Source organism: Sturnira hondurensis, unplaced genomic scaffold (genome assembly GCF_014824575.4).
Source record: "Sturnira hondurensis isolate 20B ecotype Veracruz unplaced genomic scaffold, ASM1482457v3 Scaffold0008196, whole genome shotgun sequence".
Lineage (NCBI taxonomy): Eukaryota > Metazoa > Chordata > Mammalia > Chiroptera > Phyllostomidae > Sturnira > Sturnira hondurensis.
This window is the reverse complement of record NW_028080827.1, coordinates 1478396-1502219: the sequence shown is the minus strand read 5'-3', so window position 1 is coordinate 1502219 and position 23824 is coordinate 1478396. Positions and strand designations below refer to the sequence as shown.

Genomic DNA, 23824 nt, shown 5'->3' with positions numbered 1-23824 from the left:
ATTAAAAGGGTTATTTTTTAAAGATATTGGTTGCCTACTCTGATGTAAAGGTCCAAATAAAGAGGGTAATATCTGTTAACGTGGCATAGAAACCTGTTATACAGCTAGCACCCAAACATCTACCTATATGGTGAACAGATAGATCACTAACTTAACTTACAAATATATCCCCAGCTTTGATTTCTCTCCTGAACCTCAGACCCCACTCAGCTTGTGAGTAGCTTCACATGGAGGATCCACAGGCACCTCCAAGTCAATATACCCAACGGAATTAAACTAAGCCACAATCTTTCCCTTTTATTCCAATTCTTGGAACTAATCCTCTATCAGTGAAATAATGGCCCCCATTAGACACATTTGCCCAAGCCAGAAAAGAGAGAGTACTTAAGGCTCCTTTCCTTTTTTCACCCCATTCTTCCCTCCTATCTAGCAATGAGAAATCCTATTAATTCTTCTTGGTCTAGTGCATCTCCATCCTCATAAACACTTAGTATCAGCTGTCACCATTTCTCACTTAGACTATTACACCAATGTGTTTATTGGTCTCCCTTACAATTAAAGGCTATAAGAATGATCTTTAAAAAAATATTATGCCAGTGTTCAGAATTCTGTGAGTCAAAATCTATATTACTTAGCATTTAGCCCAAGGCCTTTTAAGATATTTTAGCCTCATCTCTAAGAACTCTTTTCATTGTCTTCAGAACTCTCTCCATTTACCCACATATCCCTATGACACACATCTTTTGCTTTGGCAGAACCAAACATTCTAGTTCCTCAATTCTTTCTTTCCTTCTGTGTATCCTATAACTAATTCTTTTAGCTTAATGATATATGCTCTTTTTTCCTGCTGGCTTCTTCAGTATTTTTCTTAACCTTTTATTTTCTGTAATTTGAAAACATGCTTAGGTGTACTTTTCTCGGCATTTATCCTGCTTGGTATGCTCTGAGGTTCCTGGATCTATGGCTTGGTGTCTGACATTAATTTGAGGAAATACTTGGTCAATATTGTTTCAAATGTTTTTTTCTATTCCTTTCCTCTCCTTCTGATGTTTGTAGTTATAACACAGTCCTTTGATCTTCTATTCTGTTTTTGTTTGTTTGTTTCAGTCTTTGTTCTCTTTGCTTTTCAGAGTTGATGGTTTCTATTGATATATCTTCAAGCTCAGAGACTCTTTCCTCAGCTGTGTCCAGTCTACTAATATGCATTCTTAATTTCTGTTACAGTGCTTTTTGATCTGTAAAATTTCTCCTTGGTTCTTTCTTAGGATTCTTATATCTCGGCTTATATTGCCCCTCTGTTCTTACATGCTGTCTACTTTACCCATTAGAGCCCTCAGCATATTAATTATAGTTGTTTAAAATTCCCAACATGATTAATTCCAACATCCTTACCATATGTAGTTCTGATACTTGTGCTGTCTTTTCAGATCATGTATTTTGCCTTTTAGTTTACCTTGGCATTTCTTTCTGATAGCCAGACATGTTGTACACATAAAAGAAACTGTTGTAAATAGGCTTTAGTGAGGTGATGTGGTAATAAGATGTGGGAGGAGGGGAAGTATGCTATAGTGCTATGACTATGTCTCAGTCTTTTAGTGAGGACTGTGAGCTTCATAAATTTTTCTCAAGTTCTTTCCTCCCCGCTAAGTGGGACAGGATGGCTAGAGTGGGCTGAAGTTGGGTATTTCCCTTCTCCTAGGTCAGTTAGGCTCTGACAATACCCTAGCTGGTTTTACTTTGGTTAACTAGTTGCCCCTGAGGGCAGTTCTTGTTAAAAGAAAAAAACAAAAACAACACAGTCTTCCTATCAAGATTGTAGCATAGGTAAACTCGGTACTCACATCTTCCTATAACCACATCAAAATTACAACTAAACTACAGAACAACCTGGATTTTTCAGATCCACCTGAAATCTAGCTGAACAAAAGTCCTAGAACTAAGGACATAAAGAAGAAGCCACATTGAGACTGGCAGGAGGAGCAGAAATATGGAAAGGGCTGGTCCCATACTCATGTATGGTGAATAAAATTTGGGAGGACAATCTCAGCTGTGGAGGTCTCCTTTGAGGAGTAAGGGGTCCCAGCTCCACACCAGGCCCTCCATCCCAGAGTTCCAGGACCAGAAAGAGTAGGCCCTATAACATATGGAAGTGGGAATTGTCCTGAGTGACACTAAGGACAACTGGAGTCCCAGGTGTTCCTCTTAAATGGCCAGTGCATGTATATACTCGGACTCACTGGCTCTGAGCTACAGCACTGGGGCAGCAGCTCAAAAGGCACCAGAGACATAGGGGGAGGAACCGAATTGTCTGGCATCAGAGTAACAACTGAAGGAGCAGCTTTCTCATGGACAGAACAGCTAGCAGAGTTGGCAGACTCCACTGTTCCTTTTCTGAAATACACACACACACACATACAAACTTGCAGGCAGGTGCCATATGTGAGACTCCATCAACCTGGCTCACACTGTTATAACTACCCTGGCGATTCCCTGAGACCCTGCCCCACCCAACTTTCAGGCCCAACCAAGCTCTCCCAGTGGCTTTTTTACAAATGTCCTACCTTGGTTCACACTTCAGACTTTCCTAAAATCTCTCAAACAAAAAGCATGTGGCTTCAGCATGCCTTGTACCTCTCACTAAGTGACCCCAGACACAGCACTAGTGGCAGCCAGACTTAGTCCACAGCTTGGCCCCTCCAGGACATCTCCAAGCCAAGTAAAAGTAGCAGCCATCTTCAGATTGCTTTGTAGTTCATGGTGGTTGGCCCCAGGCAGAACACAGGCAGCAGCTGACCTTGGCCTACCCCTCCCAGAGTCCTCCAGGCCAGCAAAACCATGAACAGCTTCAGACCACATCAAAGTACCACCCAACCACCTCCACAAGTGAGACACTCAAGAGGTGAACTTAGCAGACACAAGAGCCCTGCTGAAGTAAGTACTGGTCCATGGAGCGGGCCCTGAACAAATGATTCTCTGCAATGGTTGCAACCAGTCCTTGCAGCCAATCAGCCTGGTGGTAAACACCTCCCATAGTTGTGGCAATAGCAATCAAGGCTCAACTACAGTGTGAAGGTATACACAGCCCACACAAGGAATGTGGGGAGTTGCACCTGAAGTTCCCAGCTCATGTAAACAGAGATGTTGTGCCCTGGACCTTACAGGACACCTACTACATAAAGCCACTCTACCAAGCCTGGGACACTTGCAGCTCTACCTACTATGTAGAAACAAACACAGGGGGCTGCCAAAATTAGGAGGCAAAAAAATATGTCAAAATTGAAAAACAAAACAAAACTCTAAAAAAAACTAAACAAAATGGAAGCAAGCAATCTACTAAATGCAGAGTTCAAAACACTGGTTATAAAAATGCTTAGTGAACTTAAAGGAAAAGGAGATAAACTTAGAACTTCAACAAAGAGGAAACATAAAATGGAACTAGAAAACATAAAAAATAATCAGCCAGAAATGAAGAATACATTAACTAAAATAAACACCACATCACAAGAAATCAACAGTGGAGTAGATGAAGCAGAAGATCAAATCAGAGTTTGGAAGACAATGAAGCAGACAACACCCAGTTAGAACAACAAAAACAAAAAATAATCCAAAAAAATGATGACAACATAAAAAGCCTTTAGGTCAACTTCAAGTGTACCATCATTTGCATCATGAGGTTGCCAGAAGAAGTGAGAAAGCCGGGAATTGAACACCTATGTGAAAAAATAATGGCAGAAAACTTCCCTAACCTGGTGAAGGAAATAGACATGCAACTTCAGGAAGCACAGAGAGTCCCAAACAAGAAGAAACCAGAAAAAACCCACACAGACACATCATAATTAAAATGCAAAAGGTTAAAGACAAAGAGAGAATCTTAAAAGCAGCAAGAGAAAAGCAGTTAGTTACTTACAAGGGAGCTCCCATAAGATGGTAGCTGATTTCTCAACAGAAAGTTTGCAGGCCAGAAAGAATTGGTAAGAAATATTCAAAGTCACAAAAAGCAAGGATCTACAATCAAGATTACTCTGCAGCAAAGCTATCATTTAGAATTGAAGGCCAAAAAGAAAAAGCTTTCCAGACAAGAAAAAACTGAAGGAGTTCATCACCACCAAACAAGTATTATAGAAGATGTTAAAGGGTCTTCTTTAAGAAGAAAAAAGATAAAAATATGAGTAATGAAATGGCAATAAATACATATCTATCAATGATTGAATCTAAAAACAAAATAAACAAGCAGAAGAGAAACAGAATCTGGACTTCTGCCAAGATGGAGGCATAGGTGGAAACACTGTGCCTTCTCCCACAACCAAGTTTGAATACAACAAAGGTTTGGAGAAACAAAGACACAGCAAAAGACAGAAAATTGAATTATACGGAAGTCCAACAACCACTAACTGTTCAACGGGGACAGTAAGAGGGGCGGAGCCAGCAGCAGAGCTGGGTTGGGCAGGAAAGATCTTCAGACTTAGGCGCGCAGGCAGCCCGGACCCAGTCAGGATGTGGGGCAGACTGACCTCGGTCGCACATTTGAGCACAGTGAGACGGACCACGCAGGCCCCAGGGGGTGAGGGCTGACGGCGGAGGCACACTCGCATGCAGTGGGACGAAACGCTCGGTCCCAGTGACAGTGGCAGCTGCAGCACCTGTGGGGGCCATGGCGGGAGGCGGCAGACAGGACACAATTGTTCCCCGTTGACCCTGCGCCCACTACAATGTCACAACCCAGCGATTTAGTTGCCCTGCTCTAGTGAACACCTTAGGGCTCTGATCCTGCTACGGAACAGGAACGAAGAGCTCGAAAGATGGCGCAAGAAGAACTCAAGGTCCCAGAACCAATAACTCTAAGCGACCAAGAAATTGCCAGCCTCTCAGAAGCACAATTCAAAACACTGTTTATCAGGATGCTCACAGAACTGGTTGATCATAGTCACAAATTAGAGGAACATATGAAGGCTAAACTAATTGAAATGAAGGGAGATGTCCAGGGAACCAATAGCGATGGAAAGGAAACTGGGACTCAAATCAATGGAATGGACCAGAAGGAAGAACAAAACATCCAACCAGAAAGGAATGAAGAAATGAGAATTCAAAAAAATGAGGAGAGGCTTAGGAACCTCCAGGACATCTTTAAACATTCCAACATCCGGATTATAGGGGTACCAGAAGGGGGAAAGACACAGCCATGAGTGGAAAACGTATTTGAACAAATAATAAAGGAGAACTTCCCCAGTCTGGCAAAGGAAATAGACTTCCAGGAAATCCAGGAAGCTCAGAGAGTCCCAAAGAAGTTGGACCCAAGAAGGAACACACCAAGGCACATCATAATTACATTAGCCAAGATGAAAATGAAGGAGAGAATCCTAGAAGCAGCAAGAGATAAGGGGACAGTCACCTACAAAGGGAGTACCCATCAGACTCTGAGCTGATTTCTCAAAAGAGACCTTACAGGCAAGAAGGGGCTGGAAAGAAGTATTCCAAGTCATGAAATCCAAAGACCTACGTCCAAGATTGCTCTATCCAGCAATGCTTTCATTTAGAATGGAAAGACAGATAAAGTGCTTCTCAGATAAGGTCAAGTTCAAGGAGTTCATCATCACCAAGCCCTTATTATATGAAATGCTAAAGGGACTTATATAAGAAAAAGAAGATGAAAAATGTTAACAGTGAAAGGACAGCAAACTCACAGTTATTAACAACCACACCTAAAACAAAAGCAAACTAAGAGGACAGCTAGATCAGGAGTGGAACCATAGAAATGAAGAACACATGGAGGGTTAGCAACAGGGGAATGGGAGGAGGAGAAGGGGGGAGAAGGTACAGAAAATAAGTAGCATAGGTGGTAGGTAGAAAATAGATGGGGGGAGGGCAAGAATAGTAGGGGAAATATAGAATCTAAAGAACTTGAGACACATGGTTATAAACTAAGGAGGGGAGAATGGTGGTGGAGGGAGTGTGCGGGTGGAGGGGAATGAAGGGGGGGAATAGAACAACTGTAATGGTATAATCAATAAAATATATTTTTAAAAAAAGAAACAGAATCTTAGGTACAGAAAACATTTTGACAGTTGCCATATGGGAGGGTGTTGGGGTTATGGGTGAAAAAGGTGAAAAGATTAAGAAGTACAAATTGGTAGTTATAAGGATGTAAAATACAGCATAGGGAATATAGACAATACTGTTATCATTGTATGGTATCAGATGGGTGTAAGATTTATCAGGATGATCTCTTAGTAAGTTATATAACGTCTAATCACTGGGTTGTACACCTGAAAGTAATATAATTTTGCCTGCCCTCTGCAGTTGAAAACTTAAAGTTAAAAAGAGAAGAGAATTCGTGGAAAACTAAGACTCAAATGGAGCACCTGATAAAATGAATCTATTTGACCACACAGTTCTACTGCTCTACAGACCAACTTTCCAATGGCATATGTTTCATCACACATTTATCTGCTTCAGCACCCATCATTTCTACTCTGGGTACTTACCTAAAATAAGCAAAAACACAGGTCCACCCAAAAAAAAAAAAAAACTCAGTGCATTCTGGTGCATTTTTAAATGATTCCCTTCTTCCCCTCACCCAGCCAGAAGCACAAAGGAAGGGGAAAAGAAACTATTTTGAACCTGGTTTATCTCCTGGAGGTAAAACTCACAAAAGTGTGGTGTGCCCCCCATGAGTGCCCCACCCCCACGTTTTTAAACATTCGGACTTGTCCTTACTATGCCTCCAGCAATTCAGATTTCAGGTTTTCCTACCCCAGCACAGGTTTCTGCAGCAGTTCCCACTCACGAGTTTCTGTTCCAGTAATCGTGACTCCCTGTAGTCACCTGTCTGTCCAATATTGGGGGCAGTGGTTTGCCCTGGGTCCTCACCTCTCATATGAATCTACAAATTATTGCTTATTCAGATTGTTTAGTTTTTAACTTGTTAGGATGGAGTGGTGACTTTCATGCTTCTTACATGAGGAACCAGAAAACTACTGGTATAATATCCCAGAAATTAGTGAACAGATTCATTTTTATACTATATGAATGCATGATGATTTTATCGATTCAGCTTCATCCTCTTTAGTCATCATTTCTGTCTGAAGAAACCCACAATTTTTTAGCCACTTGGGAGCATTGCCAAGTCTTCACCTGCAATATTCCAGTCACAATAAATACAGTAACTTCTTGTTAGGGAAGTCACATGTCTTTTCTTCTTCCCCTGCCCTTCCACTTCTCCTTGTCCCACCAACAGGTAAAATCTGTCACTTGTCTATACTAGAGATAATAAATACTAAGGTAAGAGAAAAGAACATAAATCTAGACCACCACAAATACCCATCTTCCTTCTTAAACTCTAATCAGCATCCCCATGATTACTCTCAGCCCTTATTTCTCCCCATGCCCAGAAGATTTCTGGGTGGAGGATGGCATATAAGAGGAGGGGGCTGGGATCCTCATGCTCACTCACCTCTGAAAGAGCTGTCTGCAGCACACATAGGTCTCGTAGGTGCGATTGGTGAAACTTGTGTTTAGGAAGGAGACACAGTCAGTTTCAGCTCCTCTCGGAACATAGAGGATTCCTGGATAAAGGAGACAGAAATACTAAGGGGAAGATTCACACATGTTCTTGAAGGCTCTTAGTAATTCGGGTGTAAACTAGGAACATTGTAGATTGGGTGCCTTTTATATGCATCTGTGAGATGGATGGTTCAATTGATATTCTGAGAGAGATCTTATCAGGACCCAGGTACGTGATTTCTGCCAAGAGACTAAGCTGAGTTACCTACCTGCCACACAGGCACTGATAAGGGATACACAGGCTCCTGTGAAGAGGGCACTGACCACAACCTTGGACAAGTCACTCTTCCGGTGGGGTACCATTGATGCTGCAGACAACAAAAATAGAATAACTTGATCTCTTTCTCATCAGCCAATCCAGGATTTCCCATGAGCCTCTACTAAACAATGCACAAGAACAAATGCAGATGAATAGCTTTTTTTTTTAAACCACTAATGACCAGAGGCTAACCAGCAGTACCCTAAGAAGAGTGTGTATATGTTAGGCCAGAGGGTTCACTAACTCAGAGGTTCCCCGGGTCAAGGGATGTTTGTCTGACCCTAACCTCAGTGGTTCCAAGAACTCTCCCAAGATATCTGGGTCAAGCCATGTTCTGGTTTGCTCCAGAAAGGCACACATGCCTGGGTGTTCCCTGGTTGAGATCTAGGACCAGAATTAGATGAACTGTTTTGAGCCAGAGGGATAAGGACAGCAACATTCACCTAAGCCTTAGTCACATGCACACATCCCGCTGCCAGACGTAGTCTCACAATCAGACACTGATAGGGCATCAGAACTACAACAGTACAGACAGATATTTAACAAAGGAAAAAAGTAAACCAAAAGGAAATTGTTTCACCTTTACATTATTCAATCAGCTACCAAATAAATCAACTGAATGATTCTACCACAGAATATGAGTAGCAATAAATGGACACACTGAGTTGTATTTCTTATACTGTATTTCTAACTTGGATTTTCTAAACTCTTCAAATCTGTTAGTCCTTTTCCTTGCCCCTGCCCTCAAGGACAACTCCACTTTCTCATATTTTTTCATCCAGCCATCACCCACCTTCAGCAATATCTTCAGCAATCAAATATATCTGTGTCCACTTTAGATACTCACTTCTCCCCCACCTGGTGGTTTGTAGCTTTCAGTTCAACACTTGACACCACTCACTCTTACTATGTATCTGTCTTATGTATCTGATTATTTTATTTGTCTTTTGGCTCATTGTGTAATTTCTGTGAAAACAACTGCTGAGCAGCCTAATTTCAGAAAGTAACTTTGCTACTGAATAAAAAAACAAAATATCTTTACTTATATATGCACTATGCCCATTTAATGGCAAAGTAAACGTAATATCATTATCTTTCTCAAGAGGAAAATAAAAACAAAATAGATCCTTTGGGTCTCCAAACAAAAGGAAAAAGAATAACAGAAATCAAGGTGGTAAACCCAGTCGGAGCTCCAGGCACACCCAGGTAGCATGGTCGCCTTAACTCCAAATTAAGTGTGCCTGGGTGGGCTCACTTCACATCAGCTCTTCTATCTGGTCTCAGCTTGTACTGGAGCACCAGGACTGCCTACTACAGAAGCTGGGATCTGTAGTAGGCTTATAGCATAGTTGAAAAAATGAATGAACTCACTCAAGCCTCCCAGTGTGATTCCTATGGAACTAAGATTGGCAAATCCACAGAGTGAAAATGTTGTAATGATTTCAGCTCTCACCTAGGCAAAACAAAAATAAATAGGTAAACAAAAGCAGTTCCATATATGCAGTCATATAATCATGATAAAAGTTCCAAAGAACATGGAACCTCCAACCTTGTCCACACTACCCTAAGGCACATGGAAAAAATGCTCAGAAAATAATTATTTTCTGAGTTATCACAGGAATAAGGATATGGAAACCAGTATGGGCCTCTTTGCCCACGCTTTCCTTGCTGAAGCCCGTGAATAACAAAAAGGCCTAGGAATGAGGATGATTGAGAGGGAAGAAAGAGAGGAAGAGAGAAAAGGAGATCAATTTATAGCAATTTAAACTTAGAAATGAAGAAGGGGACCTTAGGCCATCAAAAATAGTGTCCACTCTTGACCGCCTCAACTGCAAAGCCCCAACGAGTCCCTTATAGATAGAAGTTGGGTCAGAGTGCAGGAGAGAAATAGCACACAGACCTCGGGGCAGCTGGGGCCACCGGAGCTGAGTATAGTGTTACGCTGGCTTTGTGGTTAGGCTGGGACACTGGGAAGGGATCCATGGGTGGGAAAGAAACTCGGTGTAACACTTGCTGTCTGCCCACAGACAATTTTTTTTCTTGGATTGTCACCTACAGAAATCCACTGTTTCTTGCCTCCAATCCACTCTTCCACTCCAGAGAGACGTTTGTTCTTGTATTGAGATAGTTGCTGGTAGGCCACAAACTCATTTGTGAAGAACTTGATCCCCACCATCTCAGCCACCATTGGACAGTCTGCCCACTCTACACCCATCATGAAAACCATGGGCCTTAGGATGTAGGAGCAAATCACCTAGGTGAAAAGAAAGAGATACCCCAGGAAAGGAAAGAACAAATAACACAGGTCAAGACACAAGGACTTTCTCTGGAGACTTAACTCAGCCTCTTCCACCCTTCTATCCACTCTATCTTTTAGCTCAGTGTGGGTCAGGAGGGCATGCACATTTCAAGGACTATTTAAACACACTCTAGAGGGACAGCCCAACAAATGTAATTCTTTACCTGAAAACTGAGCCCTTGTATGTCTACCAATTCCCCTAGCCAGGAGAGGGTGGCATTGATGAAGGCCAACACCGCCAAAAAGGCAATCAGGTTGGCTGCTACATTAACAGCAAGGCTTATGGCATCTGTGGCTCCATTGCTGGCCGCCTCTAGGATATTCTTCTCTTTCCTGTCATTGTTGGGCATAGGAGAAGGATATGGTGTCTGGATTAGTCTTGGTCCCTCACAGAAGAGAAATCCCACTTGCCCTCTATGCAGGGGTGCAGGAGAAGGGTGCCAGACCAGCTTGAGAGGTGATGGGGTTCCTTAGTGACCCTTTTGGTAGGAAGTACACTGAAGCGCTATCAGATTTAATTGCCATGAAATTGCACTAACACCGAGGACAGAGGATACTGGTATGCAGAAGACAGAGGCAGGTGGAGGGTGAAACAAACAGAGCTAGAGGCAGAGGTAGACAAGAGGGGATAAGCATCAGATTACCCCTTCTCCGGGAGACTTGAAGCCTCTGCCATCACAGGACTACCCTTGAGTCTGCACCTGACCTCACCATCTCCCCAATTATATGGACTTACCCACGGGATAATTTTACACCCTCCTTTTTCTTGAACTTGGATTCCTCCACTTCTGGATATACCAACTTTGACAAGGCAAGAGCAGAAGGGGCAGCCATCACAGATGCAGAAATCAAGGATGATGCTTCAATCTGTAAGGGTAGACTTAAGAATCGGCATCTACAGAACCCAGATGTGAGCTCACCCAGGAGTGATCAGACTATGCCTACCCCAAAGGATATGAAGGCTCCTAACACAGTGCCTGAGATGGTGGCAAACCCTCCAGTCATCACTGCGTGGACTTCAGAGAGTGTCATGTCCCCAAGATACGGTCGGATGAGCAGAGGTGCCTCTGTCTATGAAGAAGAAGAAGAGAGTCAGAGTTGAGAGCGTGTGACTCCCTGCCCCAAAGTGCCCACCCCTGCCTCTAGTGTGAGTGCCCTTCCAGCATAGAGTGCTGCTTTTAGGCCCTCCCAGCGTCTGCCTCACTCTCTCTGGCACCTTATCATACCTCAGCTGACATTGTTCTCATCTGTTTTCATACCTGTTTGTCTCCTTTGTTTAGATTTTAAAATGCTATGGAAGGGAAATGGTATATATTTTTGGTATGTTCTCCATGTCTAAAATCATACACAATAATTCTTCACTTAACTTTGATAGGTTCTGCAACTTCAAGCAAAACAATGTATAATAAAACCAGTTTTACAATAAACTAATTGATATAAATAAGAGTTAAGTTCCTCTGACATCTCATCAACTTTATAGGAAAACAAAGTTGAATGAAATACTTTTTAAAATTATTTTATTGTTGTTCAATTACAGTTGTCTTTATTTTCCCCCCACCCCAGCCAAACCCACCTCCCTCCCCTGATCCCACCACTCCCCCTTGGTTTTGTCCATGTGTCCTTTATAGTAGTTCCTGAAAACCCTTCCCCCCATTGTCCCCTCTCCACTCCCCTCTGCTTATTGTTAGATTGTTCTTAATTTCAATGTCTCTGGTTATATTTTGTTTGCTCTTTTCTTTTGTTTATTATGTTCCAGTTAAAGGTGAGATCATAAATAGAATACTATGCAGCAGAAAGAAAGAAGGAGCTCCTACCCTTTGCAACAGCATAGATGGAACTGGAGAGCATTATGCTAAGTGAAATAAGCCATGCATGGAGGAATGAATGAAATACTTTTTGACCAGACATTCTTTGAGGACTTGATGTACTTAATGAATGACCATATGAAGTATAGTGCACTTCTTGAGTACAAATTAGTTGCTTAAAAGGTACTCATTAAATAAAATGCAAAATAGATTATTAAAGCCCAATGTTGATGAAAGAATCAAAAGAAAGAATGTTTGTGAAAATTTGAGGAAATTATGAAGATCCAACTCTGTAAACTGTATTTAACATCAACCTAAGATAATGTCATTTAATGAGTGACAGTTAGGTGCTTAGTCTTATACTAGGGATATTACTATAAATAAGGCAAAGTTTTACTCTTAGGAGCTTATAGTCTGACACTAAAAACTAAGTTGATTATGGATGATTTCAGTAAAATGTGGAATGCTATGGTGGGGTTGTGAAAAAGTACTCAGAAAACATTTCAGAAACAGTTAATCCAACTAAGACCTTGAGAGAGAAAGACCTTAATACTAACTCCTTTTCAATTTGACAAGCCATAGTCCCTAACATTGAACTAATCAGTCAATAGCACATACGGAACACCTATTCCATATAAATGTATCAGACAATGTATTATGAGGAAGAGCCTTGGTGTTAGCACTAAACAAGGCAAGCTATTAGGTCCTTAAAGACCCTGGGAAACAAGGATCACAGGAGAAACAAGAACACAGAGCAAATATCCTTCACACACAGTGAAGGCAGATTAGATTTGGACCAGGATGTTTCCCTAAATTCCTGAGTTAAATCATTGGATTGGCCCTGGACAGGTAGCTCAGTTGGTTAGAGCATCATCCCAATATGCCAACGATGTGGGTTCAATCTCCAGTCAGGACACATACAAGTATCAACCAATGAGAGCATACATAAGTTGAACAACAATGCTCAATCTCTCTCTCTTGCTCACTTTCTCAAATCAATTTTAAAAATTATTTAAGTTGCATTGGTCATTGAGGATGTCCAGACTAATTAAGCAGGCCCAGCTAAGTATTCTTACACATGAAGAGTAAAAGCAATAAACTGAGTTTCCTTTGAACATCTAACTTTTATTTCATCACTGATTGGCTTCCCATACAGTTCATTTATTTGACTTCTCAGAAGGGAAACACTTTTCTCAACCTGTTTTCCTCCACACTATTTGTCCCTCAGGAAAAAAGAGCAGCCCTGGCGTGTGTGGCTTAGTGGATTGAGCACCAGCCTGCAAACCAAAGGGCACATGTCTGGGTTGCAGGCCAGGTCCCCAGTAGAAGGCACACAAGAGGCAATCACACGTTGATGTTTTTCTCCCTTTCTTTCTCCAACCCCACCCCTCTTTATAAAAATAAATAAATAAAATATTTTATTTATTTATTTTTATTTATTTATTTATCTTTAGAGGGGAAGGAGAGAGGGAGAGAAACATCAATGTATGGTTGCCTTTTGTGCATCCCCTGCTGGGAGTTGGCCTGCAGGGAACTGGACTACAACCCAGGCATGTGCCCTGACTGGGAATCGAACCTCGATCCTCTGGTTCGCAGGCCCGCGCTCAATCCACTGAGCTACACCAGCCAGGGCCAATAAATAAAATATTTTAAAAAATAAAGAAAAGAGCAGAAGGCCTCAGGGTACTTACCATACCCACAAAGATGTTTCCTGCCACAGCCAGCGTCTCTGTGGCAGTGGTGCCCATGGTGATTTGCAAAAACCAGGCGATCTAGAGTGATACAGAGCATAAATCATTAACATTAGCAGGAATCTTGGAGAGTACCCAGCAAACCCCCCATGCCCATTTTACTGGTAAGGAAACTAAGACCTAGAGAAGTGGAGTGACAAGCCCAAAGCCACAGAGCAAGTTACAAACACAGACTGGACCAGAACTCAGGACTCTCGGCTTCCAGAACATGTAGATTAAAAGTCAGTATGAAATGGCAGTCCAGCCCATTTTCTCTTCCTGCTCTGCTGCTCAGCCAGTCTAGAACCTGGGGCTGACCACCTGATGTCAGGCATGCTTGAAAGTTTGCCTTTTTACATTGGTTCTAACATCTAGATTCTACACAGGAGCATTTTTCCAGAATGCCATTTTTACGCTTCTTGACAGATCACAAGATGGAGGCCCACCTCCTGAGTGACGGAGGAGAATGACTCACCTTCTGAACTACCCACTGCACAAGACCCAGGTAGTAGAGAATGGCCATCACACAGCCAAAGAAAATGATGATCGGTAAGGTCTATAAAGACAACGACAGGCAACTAATGAGATATAACAGATATAATTGTCTTATTGACGATTCGACTTTCCATGGTATCAGTTACAGTCAACCATGGTTAGATAATATGTAAAGGAAAATTCCCAAAGTAAACAATTCATAGGTTTTAAATTGTGTGCCATTATGAAGAGTGTAATGGAATCTCATGCTGTCCTGCTCTGTCTGGCTTGGGATATGAACAATCCTTCTGTCAATTCTACACACAACCTGCCAGCCTGTTAGTCACTTAGTAGCCATCTAGGCAGTGAGGAAGACCATCGCAGTAGCTCAGCACATGTGTTCTGCTCACCCTTATTTCCTTAATGGCCCCAAAGCACAAGAGTTGTGTTGCTGGTGATTTGAATATGCCAAAGACAACCTGTAAAGTGCTTTCTTTAAGAGAAAAAGTACACATTCTCAACTTAATAAGGAAAAAAATATGTGCTAAGGTTGCTAAGATCTATGGTAAGAATGAATCCTCTATCTGTGAAATTGCCTAATTTCTAAATTAAACTTTATCAAAGGTATGTGGGTACATATATGGAGAAAAACATAATATACATAGGGTCTGGTACTACCTGCAGTCTCAGACATCCCCCCACTGGGGGTCTTGGAATGCATCCTTCACTGGTGGGGGAGGACTGCTGTGTGAATGTGTATGTCATAAACAAACTGTCTTTCAGACTCTAATTGAGCTCTCAGCCTCCCAAGAGCAGCTCATACAGTTAGATATTCAGTGGATACTTCAACACAAGCTACTTTAGGAATAAATTTTAAATGTATCACATATCTATTATCCCATTAGAACCAAGCCACAGGAGATGTTTTTCTGGGCCCTCCCCCGCCCCAACTCCTATTTTATTCTCGTTTCAGTATGGAAATGATCAAAAGCGAAAGACTGGTGCTGTTTCTTCTACTGGTGGGATCAAATCCTCTTCTTAGGCTCAAACTGGTATAGAGACTGGCTGATCTCTTGGACATACATTTGCATCCTCTGCTTTACCCCTCTCCCCACAGTGACCCTCATTCCTGCCTACAAAACAGATATGACCTGAAAAGCAAAGACATCCTTGACCAGCACATCCCCAAAGACAAAACTGGAGCCAGCCACAGTGTAGTTCAGGAAAATCTGTAAGGAGAGAGAGAGAGAGAGAGAGAGTGAACAAGAGTGAAGCCAGGGAGGATTCGGAGGAATATGCTATCAGCCACATGTATGATTAGGTCTTACTGCTATTTCTGAAATTGGCCTCCCTTTGACAACCTGGGGGCAGGCCATGTCTCCAAGAGCTGCTCACTGAATGACAGAGGACTCAGCAGTTCAGTTATCTTTATTCATATGATGAATGGTACCCCAGGATACTCTTTCTTTTCCCACCAAATCTGCCACCATTATCATCAAGACATAGTCCAATCTCTGCAGGCTTCCCCCAAATCTCCTCTCTCTAGGGTTCTAAAAGAGCAGATCCCACTCATTTGTCTTTTCATACCTGAATCTGGTTTCCCAGCCATTGAAATGCATTAAATCCAGGGTCAGTTCTGATGACAAAGACCCCTAAGACAAACTGAAGACCCAGGCCCCAAAGCACTGTCCTCCAGGACACCTGGGACCAACAAGAATATTATTTCAATATGAGTTCTAAATCCTACTTGTCCATTGCCTGGTTGGAGTTTTAACGATGGGTACATGTACTGAGGGTGAAACTAACCCAGGATGTTATCGTGAAACATGGGGTAGGATGGAGTGGGGAACAGGAGGAAATAAGGCAGTAATAAGTAAAGACCCACATATGTCCATATGGTTTATAAAACTGTCTACAGATTACATGACACATGCACATACATACAGATATACAAATAAAAGCATCAAATCCAATACTTCAATATTACTATGCACAATGTAATCTGATTCCCTGTTGTGTTCTATTTTCTTTCTATCCTTTTTTTCCCCTTTGTCTTTTTACACTGGCCTAGACCCACAAATTTCATATCAAGTCTCACTACTGGATTATAACTTATTGTATGAAAATAAGTGGTCTAGGGCCTTTGAGAACTTTAAAACTTCTCTTAGGAGTAAAAGCATCAAAAAAGCAAATTCCAGAGATTGTAAAGAACTTAGTTTTACCTTCGTAATCACTATTTGACACATGTATTTTGTAATCAGTAATACATGGCCCTTGGCCCACCCTGCATCCCCGAAACTCACTGCACTGTGGTTTTTGGAGCAAGCAAAGAGGATGAGGATGATCAGGAACATTCCTGCCAAGGACATCAGCTGCTCTGGCCTTTGGGCTGTGTCTAGGGCCAACCACAGGATAAGGCCAACCAGGCAGACTCCAGCGAACACCCTGAAGAGATAATGCCAGTACCATGTCAGCAACTCAATCAGAATAACAAATAATTCATCTTACCTCTGAAAAATAGAAGTTAATCCCAAGGGTAAGTGAAATAACTCAATGGGTTAGACATAGAGAACTGTCTTGAAAAACATTCATCTGGTGGTTTCCTAGCTAGCAGCTCTCTTTTCAATTCTCTTGCTCACAGAATGAAGTTTAAAGAGTCCAAGTTGAGGATGCAAATCACATGACCTCCCTTCCTCAAGCTTCCACATCAGTAAGATGTGAAATAAAGACTCATTCTTTAAGCTGGTACTAATGAATAACCGAAATATTTTTAAAGGAGGAAATGTATGCATAGTCCCCAGGAATCTCCACCAGATTTCCAACCACTCCAAGGGCAAGAGTAAAGGCTAAGCCACAAATCAACCCCTATGGTCTTGTGGTCCCTTGATGTACCAAACATGCTTGATAAATACAGACACTGGATTTCTCATATCTGAGTGTGAAGTCATTTAAAAAGAATTAGAGAGGAGCCCTGGCTGGTGTAGCTCAGTGGATTGAGTGAGGGCCTGTGAACTAAGGGATCATGGTTTGATCCCCAGTCAGGGCACATGCCTGGGTTGCAGGCCAGTTTCCAGCAGGGGACACACCAGGCAACCATACATTGATATTTCTCTCCCTCTCTCCTTCCCTTCACCTCTAAAGATAAATGAATAAAATCTTTTTTAAAAAAGAATTACAAAGGAGAGTGCATGTGAAATACAAGCAAAACAAAAAGAACACATTGTCCATTGAGATGCCTCAGAAACAACAATGACAAAATGCACTGTAAATCAGAGTTGAATTTTGGAGCTGTTCTTACTGTGAGCTCTTCTCACTTAAGGTGAATAAAATCTGGCTTCCAGAATCTGTCCTGCTAATAAATAGTGTCATTTTAGCTTTGTCTCCTCAGTGTCAAATAAATCAATGATCCAAAATTGAGGTTGTGGTCTCATGCATTTCTCTAAATAATTGCTGTTGTGAACATTCTTAACACCTATTTTCTTTGCATCCGTTGGAAAACAGGCAGAAAGGAGGAACTCTATGGAGTCTGAAAGTTAATCTGTCACTCCAGGCCTGTGATCAAAGGACATGTGCATGTTATGCACCTAGTTAGATGAGCTGTGGCCGCTGTAGGATCCAGTTTAGTATTCACTGAGCAGGAATTTTGCTGATTATACTCTAAGGAATTGTCAAAGACACCAATGGGTGTAGGAAGTCCCAGAGACTAGAAGTAAAATGACCATCAAATCAATTTGATAGCTTAGTGCAGCTGCAAGCCTCGTTGTTTTGATTACCTCATTGCAGAAGAGTACAGTTTTCCTTATTTCTGTCACAGATCCTGACAATAAACAGACTGAAACTCTTTTCTGAAACTTAACCCATCTTGCCCCTAGCAATGTTAATACATGAGGCTACAAGAAAATGAAGTCCATACTCAGAGGCCTGTTGCTCTCTGTGCACTGATTTTGAAAAGCATAGGTGAGGGTCTGAGAGACAGCTCAGGAACTGTCACAGGAGAAAAAGGGAAGCAGACTCGGTTTGGGATGAGTTTGGGGGTCAGGGGTATTAAGATTCTTCTCTTAACTCACCATTTCATCCAACGCTTCAGACAGGAGTTTTCTAGTGGCTTCAAACATCTTATTAATTTTTTACCAAAGAACAGTTTCAGAAAGCGGTGAACCAGGACCAAGAGCACCAAACAAGTGAGGACAAATAAGGCCAGTGCCCTCTGGAAATTCAAGATGCAGGCTGCCAGGAAGTAGGCTGCATAAGCTAAAAGGAGAAGGTGCAGAGTAAGGATGAGCAAGTCAGATATCCCCAGAGGCAAATGAAGCTCTAGTCATGAATGTCTGTGACTTAAAGCAAGAAAAACCCTCCAGCTACATTGCTGCCCAGCCCCTGACTGAGCTGCAGTTCTCAAGGCCAGGCTAGGTGGCTGTTTCCTTCTTAAGGATACCCAAGGAGTGTCCAACTTAGTTTGAATGTTACGTGTTTTCACTTGTCTTTAATGAACCCCCTTGAATTTACTCTGATAATTTTTTTTGCCCTTGAAGTAGATTTGATCAGGATCCCCTTAGATACTCCAAAAATCATCTTTCCTAAAACTTTATAATCCCAGTCATTTTCATCTTTCCCTTTGAGCAAAACTACACAAACAAGACTACAACTAGGATGCATAGCAAGTTGTCTAAGGACGTCTTTCATCCTTAGACATCCTTATAATGTGGATGAGATGCCATAGGAACTTAACTCTTGTTTACATCAGTTGGCCTCTGATAAAATTGGTTCATTATACTGCATTCCATCTAAAGTGACAAAACCTACTGACAATGTTAAATCAGGATTTAATGTACAGCCATACAGTCCTTACCTAGGGCTCCTTGACTGAACCCCAAATAAAATTTTTGTTCTCATCATACCAGCTTCCTCTAATATTGATGCAAAAGTCCTATATATCACTGATAGTATATTTTAAATAGAGGTTTGCTATATTAGAAAAAATATTTTATATCATTGGTCTTACTAGCAAACCAGCAAATAAGTTATGTACACTATAAGATTATCTTGTAACGACTGCAAAAACCATGTTCTGCATTGAATCGAGACACCAAAATAGAGACAAGCCCAGATTCTCTGAAATATTTAAGTCCATCAAAAAAATTTGAAAGATAATTTCTGCTCAGATTTTACTTATCCTGGAAATGCAACTTAATAAATGTGGTTCAACTACAAAGCCAGTATTAAGATCTATACATCAAATAACCCTTTGGATCAGTTTGTGAGTAAAGTTGCATCCCACCTAGAAACATCATGACACAAGGTTAGTTTTCTAAAACAATTACATCTCTTACTTCCAGGGATTCTCACCTCACCTAAACACAACAGGTACAGCAGAATCTTCTTGAACAAGCTGGCATGTGTTTTGCAGAAACGTCTCGCCTTGGTGAAAGGCTGTAGGCTCCTCCTGAGGAGAACCCAAAAATTAAGATACAACACTTGCTACCTCCCATTTATACCAATTCCAGAATTTAGATCACCTGGCCTGAGGAAGAATTTTCCCTTAATCAATAAGGAAAATGATTCAGTCAGAGGGACATTAGGTAGTGTTCCGGCAATGCCAGAAAGGCTAGATGGAACTGTGCCAATGAGCATTGGGTCAGAATAACCCTACCCAACCTAGACAGGTGATATTCTCGGTGATCTCCTACCCCAGAGGTTAGACACTGGTCACATCAGGGAGAGACTCCTGGGATCTACTCCTTTCCTGTTTCCTAGGGACAAGGCATTGCTCAGCTTCCAGATTCAGAAAAGGGCTTTTTCTTCTGAGAAGCAGCTTTGACCATACCTTCCCAAACACCACACAAACCCATAACTCCGAACAGCCAATCAGATATGTGTTGACAGACCAGGAGGAAAACATCAAGAATCCCTGGATGGGCAGGGCCTGAGAGCAGATGCCCAACAGGTAAGACTATTGAAGTCTGACTTAACGAGCATTTATATAGTGCTCTTTACATGCCGAGCACTTTCTAAGAACTTTACCAATAGTAATTCACTGACTCCTCTTAAGAATTCTTGAGGTTGTTCATTATTATCATTCCCATTTCATAGATGTAAAAACTGGAAAACAGAGGTTAAAAAACTTCCATTTCCCAAGGGAGTGGACGGTGTAAGGAGTAAAGACAATAAACTCAGGCAGTCCCACTTCAGAATCTAAGCTCTTCACTGTCATCCCAGCTTCAAAAATACATAAAGAACTCATACAACTCAATAAGAAAAAACAAACCATCCTATTAAAAATGGGCAGAGGCACCAAATAGACCTTTTTCCAAAGAATATATCTAAATGGCCAACAGGTACATGAAAAGATGGTCACTACCAGTAATCATCAGAGAAATGCAAAGCCAAACCGCAATGAGCTATCACCTCACACCTGTTAGAATGGCTATTGTCCAGAAGACATGAGCTACGACAAGTGTTGGCAAAGATGTGGAGAAAAGGGAAACCCTTGTACTCTCTTGGTGAGAATGTAAATTGGTTGAACCACTATGGAAAACAATATGGAGGTTCTTCAGAAAATTAAAAATAGATCCCATATGATCCAACAATTTCACTTCTGGGTATATACCCACAGGACTCACATGAAATGAAAACAAAATTTTAGTGAGATGTATGCATGCCAACACTTGTTTCAACATTATTCATGATAGCCATGACAGGGAAACGAACAAGTGCCCATCAGTGGATGAATGGATAAGACATGATGTGACTATATATGTATACATGGCTAAAATCAGATAGTTACACAAAGAAAGAAAAGCTATAAGCAGCTTGCATTGCAAGATCAAATTAAGGATTTTCTGAGGAACCAAAACCAGGAGTTAGGATAAAAACAGGTCTGAGTGTATGTACTGAAAATGGTTGGCCTTTAGTTAGTCACTAAATTTTGTCAATTTTACTGTACAAGTGTCTCTGGGATTTAAGTTCTCTAATTTATCCCCACATACCCATGTTGATATATATCAATTTGTATACAGAAGTGAATTTCTGGAGAAGAAAATATAATTTTATTTTTAAGTTCATATTCTCTGTCAATCCTTTAAAATACATTTCAAAAAATATACAAAAACAAACTTTTGTTTGGGAGTTGCTCTGGATCATACTAGCTTTAGAAACTATTCAGTAGCCTCGTCTAAGCTTCTCAAAGCAGGACTTCTGCATGTTTTTATAAATATCAAGATGGTTTCCACACCATGCATCATGGATTTCATCCGACCCATTTGACCCAAACAAGTGTCTTAGACATTACTTCTGGAACCAAACCCACGTCAAATTCAAAGAATTTTCTCATTTCTTCTTCCTTGACCCCTGTTTCAGACAGCACTATGAACTGTGCCTTCATTCTTGACACTTCCTTCTCTTTTGACTTTCAAGATGGTACTTTTTTACCCTCACTATTATGCCTCATGATGGTCCCTCTCTGCCTTTGTTTTAATCTGATTGTTTTTCTCCCCATCTCCAAATCTGAGTATTCCCGAAGACCATTTTTTTCTTTCAATGATATGGCTGAAATCATTCCTGAGCCTCAGTTTTCTAAATGAAAACAAAGGGAATAAAATTAGTACCCACACGTTGCCGTGAAAATTAAATTAATTACATAAGACATCTGCACAATAGTGAGTACTCAATAAATGTTACCTGTTATTATTCTCATTGTTATATTTGTTGTCGGTCTGACCACCTCCCATTACTTAGAGCATAAAGATTATGTAACAATTACATACAAATATAGATGGGCTTTTGGTAACACCAGGTGGCTGTGAGTCTTATCACCACAATAAGACCTTGAACTCCCTGACAAGGGGCAATTTTTATCTCCTCTGAGTCCACTGGCCACATTTAACCCACCCTCGCTCCTTGGGTCCTAACTGAACTCATTCCAGAACACCTATACCTCTGGTGTGTGGGAAGCCCGAGCACATCCCCAAGGTTTCGTCCTTGTTCTTCAGTCTTGCTGGTTTCCTCAGGACTTAACCCTTCTTCCTGTAAGCACAGGTAGAGTTTCGGTCAGTTCTAGGGCCTTGCAAGGGCTGATGGGGATCGTGAGCAGCCAAAGACCCTACATGAGGCCATGCAGCCAACCACAAAGCTCTACAGAAACTAAACCATGGATTACCATGGGCTCCAGCCCTGGGTTCTCTATGCCAGTCCTCACTGTGGACAGAGCAGTGGCCTCTCTTCCATTTGTTTCCTCCATCTTCTGTTCTCCTCAACTGAAAAACAAATTCACGGGCAAGGCTGAAAGACTGGTTATTCTATAATGTCGGGCTACGGAGAATATTTAGGGCTAGTTACCCACAGGAAAAACAAAGCTAAAAATGTTTAGAGGTTTAGTTGATTTCTTTAAGAACTGAAAATTGGGAATATTGGAAGCAAAATTTTAATATAATAAATAATAAAATATAGACTTCTGTGTCCTATTGTGAATAAGTAAAGAAAAGTTATAAGGAGAAGAGAAATAAAGGGCAGGAGGAATTGAAATGAATCGGTGGTTGAACCAGATCCCCAGGTCTTAGACTAAAAAGGACACTATTAGGTCCCATGAAGGGAGACCCAAAGGGCTGCTATTCCTGCTAGGCTGCGAGAGCCCTGTGAGCTGTGCTAGGTAAGAAGAAAGCAGAAAGGGAGGCAGAGTGCTGGGGAGGCCCCAAACCCCAACACATGGCTGAGAAAAAAAGATTAACAGGCTTTTGAGTTCCTGACTATATTGTAGCACAACATTCATTTTGGAGGATCTTAAGAGAGCTCCTCATTAGTTAAATGAAAGAAACCTACACTTAGGATAGTCAGCATGAAAGTTAATTATACCAAATAAAGTTTTAAAATAAAACGAGAGAATCAAGAAACTAAAGCAACATTTGAGTTTAACTCTAAGCAATCCTAATAGACAAACATTCAAATTTATAAACTCATTCTAAGGTGTTTCTTTGCAGAAAATTTCCTTCCCCATGGAATTGTTTTTTTCATTATGTGATCTCTTCAAGCATTTAAATATAATTTCATTAAACACATATAAACAGATTTTTGTTGTGTAAAATAGGAACTTCTTATACAGGCAGAGAACAACCTAAATTTGGTCTAAATATGATAAATTAAGAAATCTGATAAATCAGGTCACTACCCTCCCCAAACACCCTTTCTTACACCAGCTTGAAGGGTTCCTTCTGTCTCCTCAGTAAAAGATGGAAAGAAAAATTCAGCCCTAAAAGATCCTGGTTCCCTTAGGCTTTAATCCTTCTTCCTGTAAGCACAGGCAGAGTTGGGGTCAGTCATAAGGACAGACTCTGAAAGGACAGGGTGGGATGGGCTTTCCTGTGATTGGCTCTTCTGTCTTGGGCCCTCCTCTTTGCGCAGCTCTCAAGTTAAACAGTTATGTATTTTTATTAATTTGCAGGGTGAGATGTAAGAGGTCTACAGACACTCCTAACAGGCATATGAACAGAAGCACTTGCCAGCACTGGACTAGGCACCAGGGAGCATGTAAAAGAAAGTAGGAGAAAGCTTTCTGCCCTCAGAAAACTTAGCTTTTTGTATGGGAAAGACAATTACTACGGGGCTACACAGAAAGTAGGGCTATACAGGATTCAATGCCAAGTGATTTCTAGGAAGTCTTGTATTAACGCATTCAACAAGATTTACTGAGTACTCATTACCCCCA

The 23824-nt window shown here is 41.3% G+C and overlaps 1 protein-coding gene across 3 annotated transcripts in view; it reads right to left on the bottom strand.

The window, feature by feature from the left end:
• SLC28A2 (solute carrier family 28 member 2) overlaps nt 1-23596 on the bottom strand; it is a 28388-nt gene extending 4792 nt beyond the window's left edge. The window contains exons 1-17 of one of the 3 annotated variants that reach the window (XM_037054532.1): nt 23311-23584; nt 22283-22379; nt 22061-22149; nt 19479-19570; nt 18195-18378; nt 16431-16572; nt 15715-15828; nt 15279-15356; nt 14129-14209; nt 13615-13695; nt 11064-11189; nt 10855-10985; nt 10283-10451; nt 9876-10073; nt 9191-9272; nt 7770-7868; nt 7451-7562 (exon numbers count right to left, since the gene is read on the bottom strand). In XM_037054532.1, the coding sequence (XP_036910427.1) occupies nt 7451-7562; nt 7770-7868; nt 9191-9272; nt 9876-10073; nt 10283-10451; nt 10855-10985; nt 11064-11189; nt 13615-13695; nt 14129-14209; nt 15279-15356; nt 15715-15828; nt 16431-16572; nt 18195-18378; nt 19479-19570; nt 22061-22149; nt 22283-22363 (1859 nt within the window). In that variant the 5' untranslated portion in view covers nt 22364-22379; nt 23311-23584. Of the gene's footprint in view, nt 1-7450; nt 7563-7769; nt 7941-9190; nt 9273-9875; nt 10074-10282; nt 10452-10854; nt 10986-11063; nt 11190-13614; nt 13696-14128; nt 14210-15278; nt 15357-15714; nt 15829-16430; nt 16573-18194; nt 18379-19478; nt 19571-22060; nt 22150-22282; nt 22380-23310 lie in introns of those variants that run through there. The other 2 variants (XM_037054533.1, XM_037054534.1) reach the window with 2 other exon arrangements.
• Nucleotides 23597-23824: the final 228 nt, after the last annotated feature.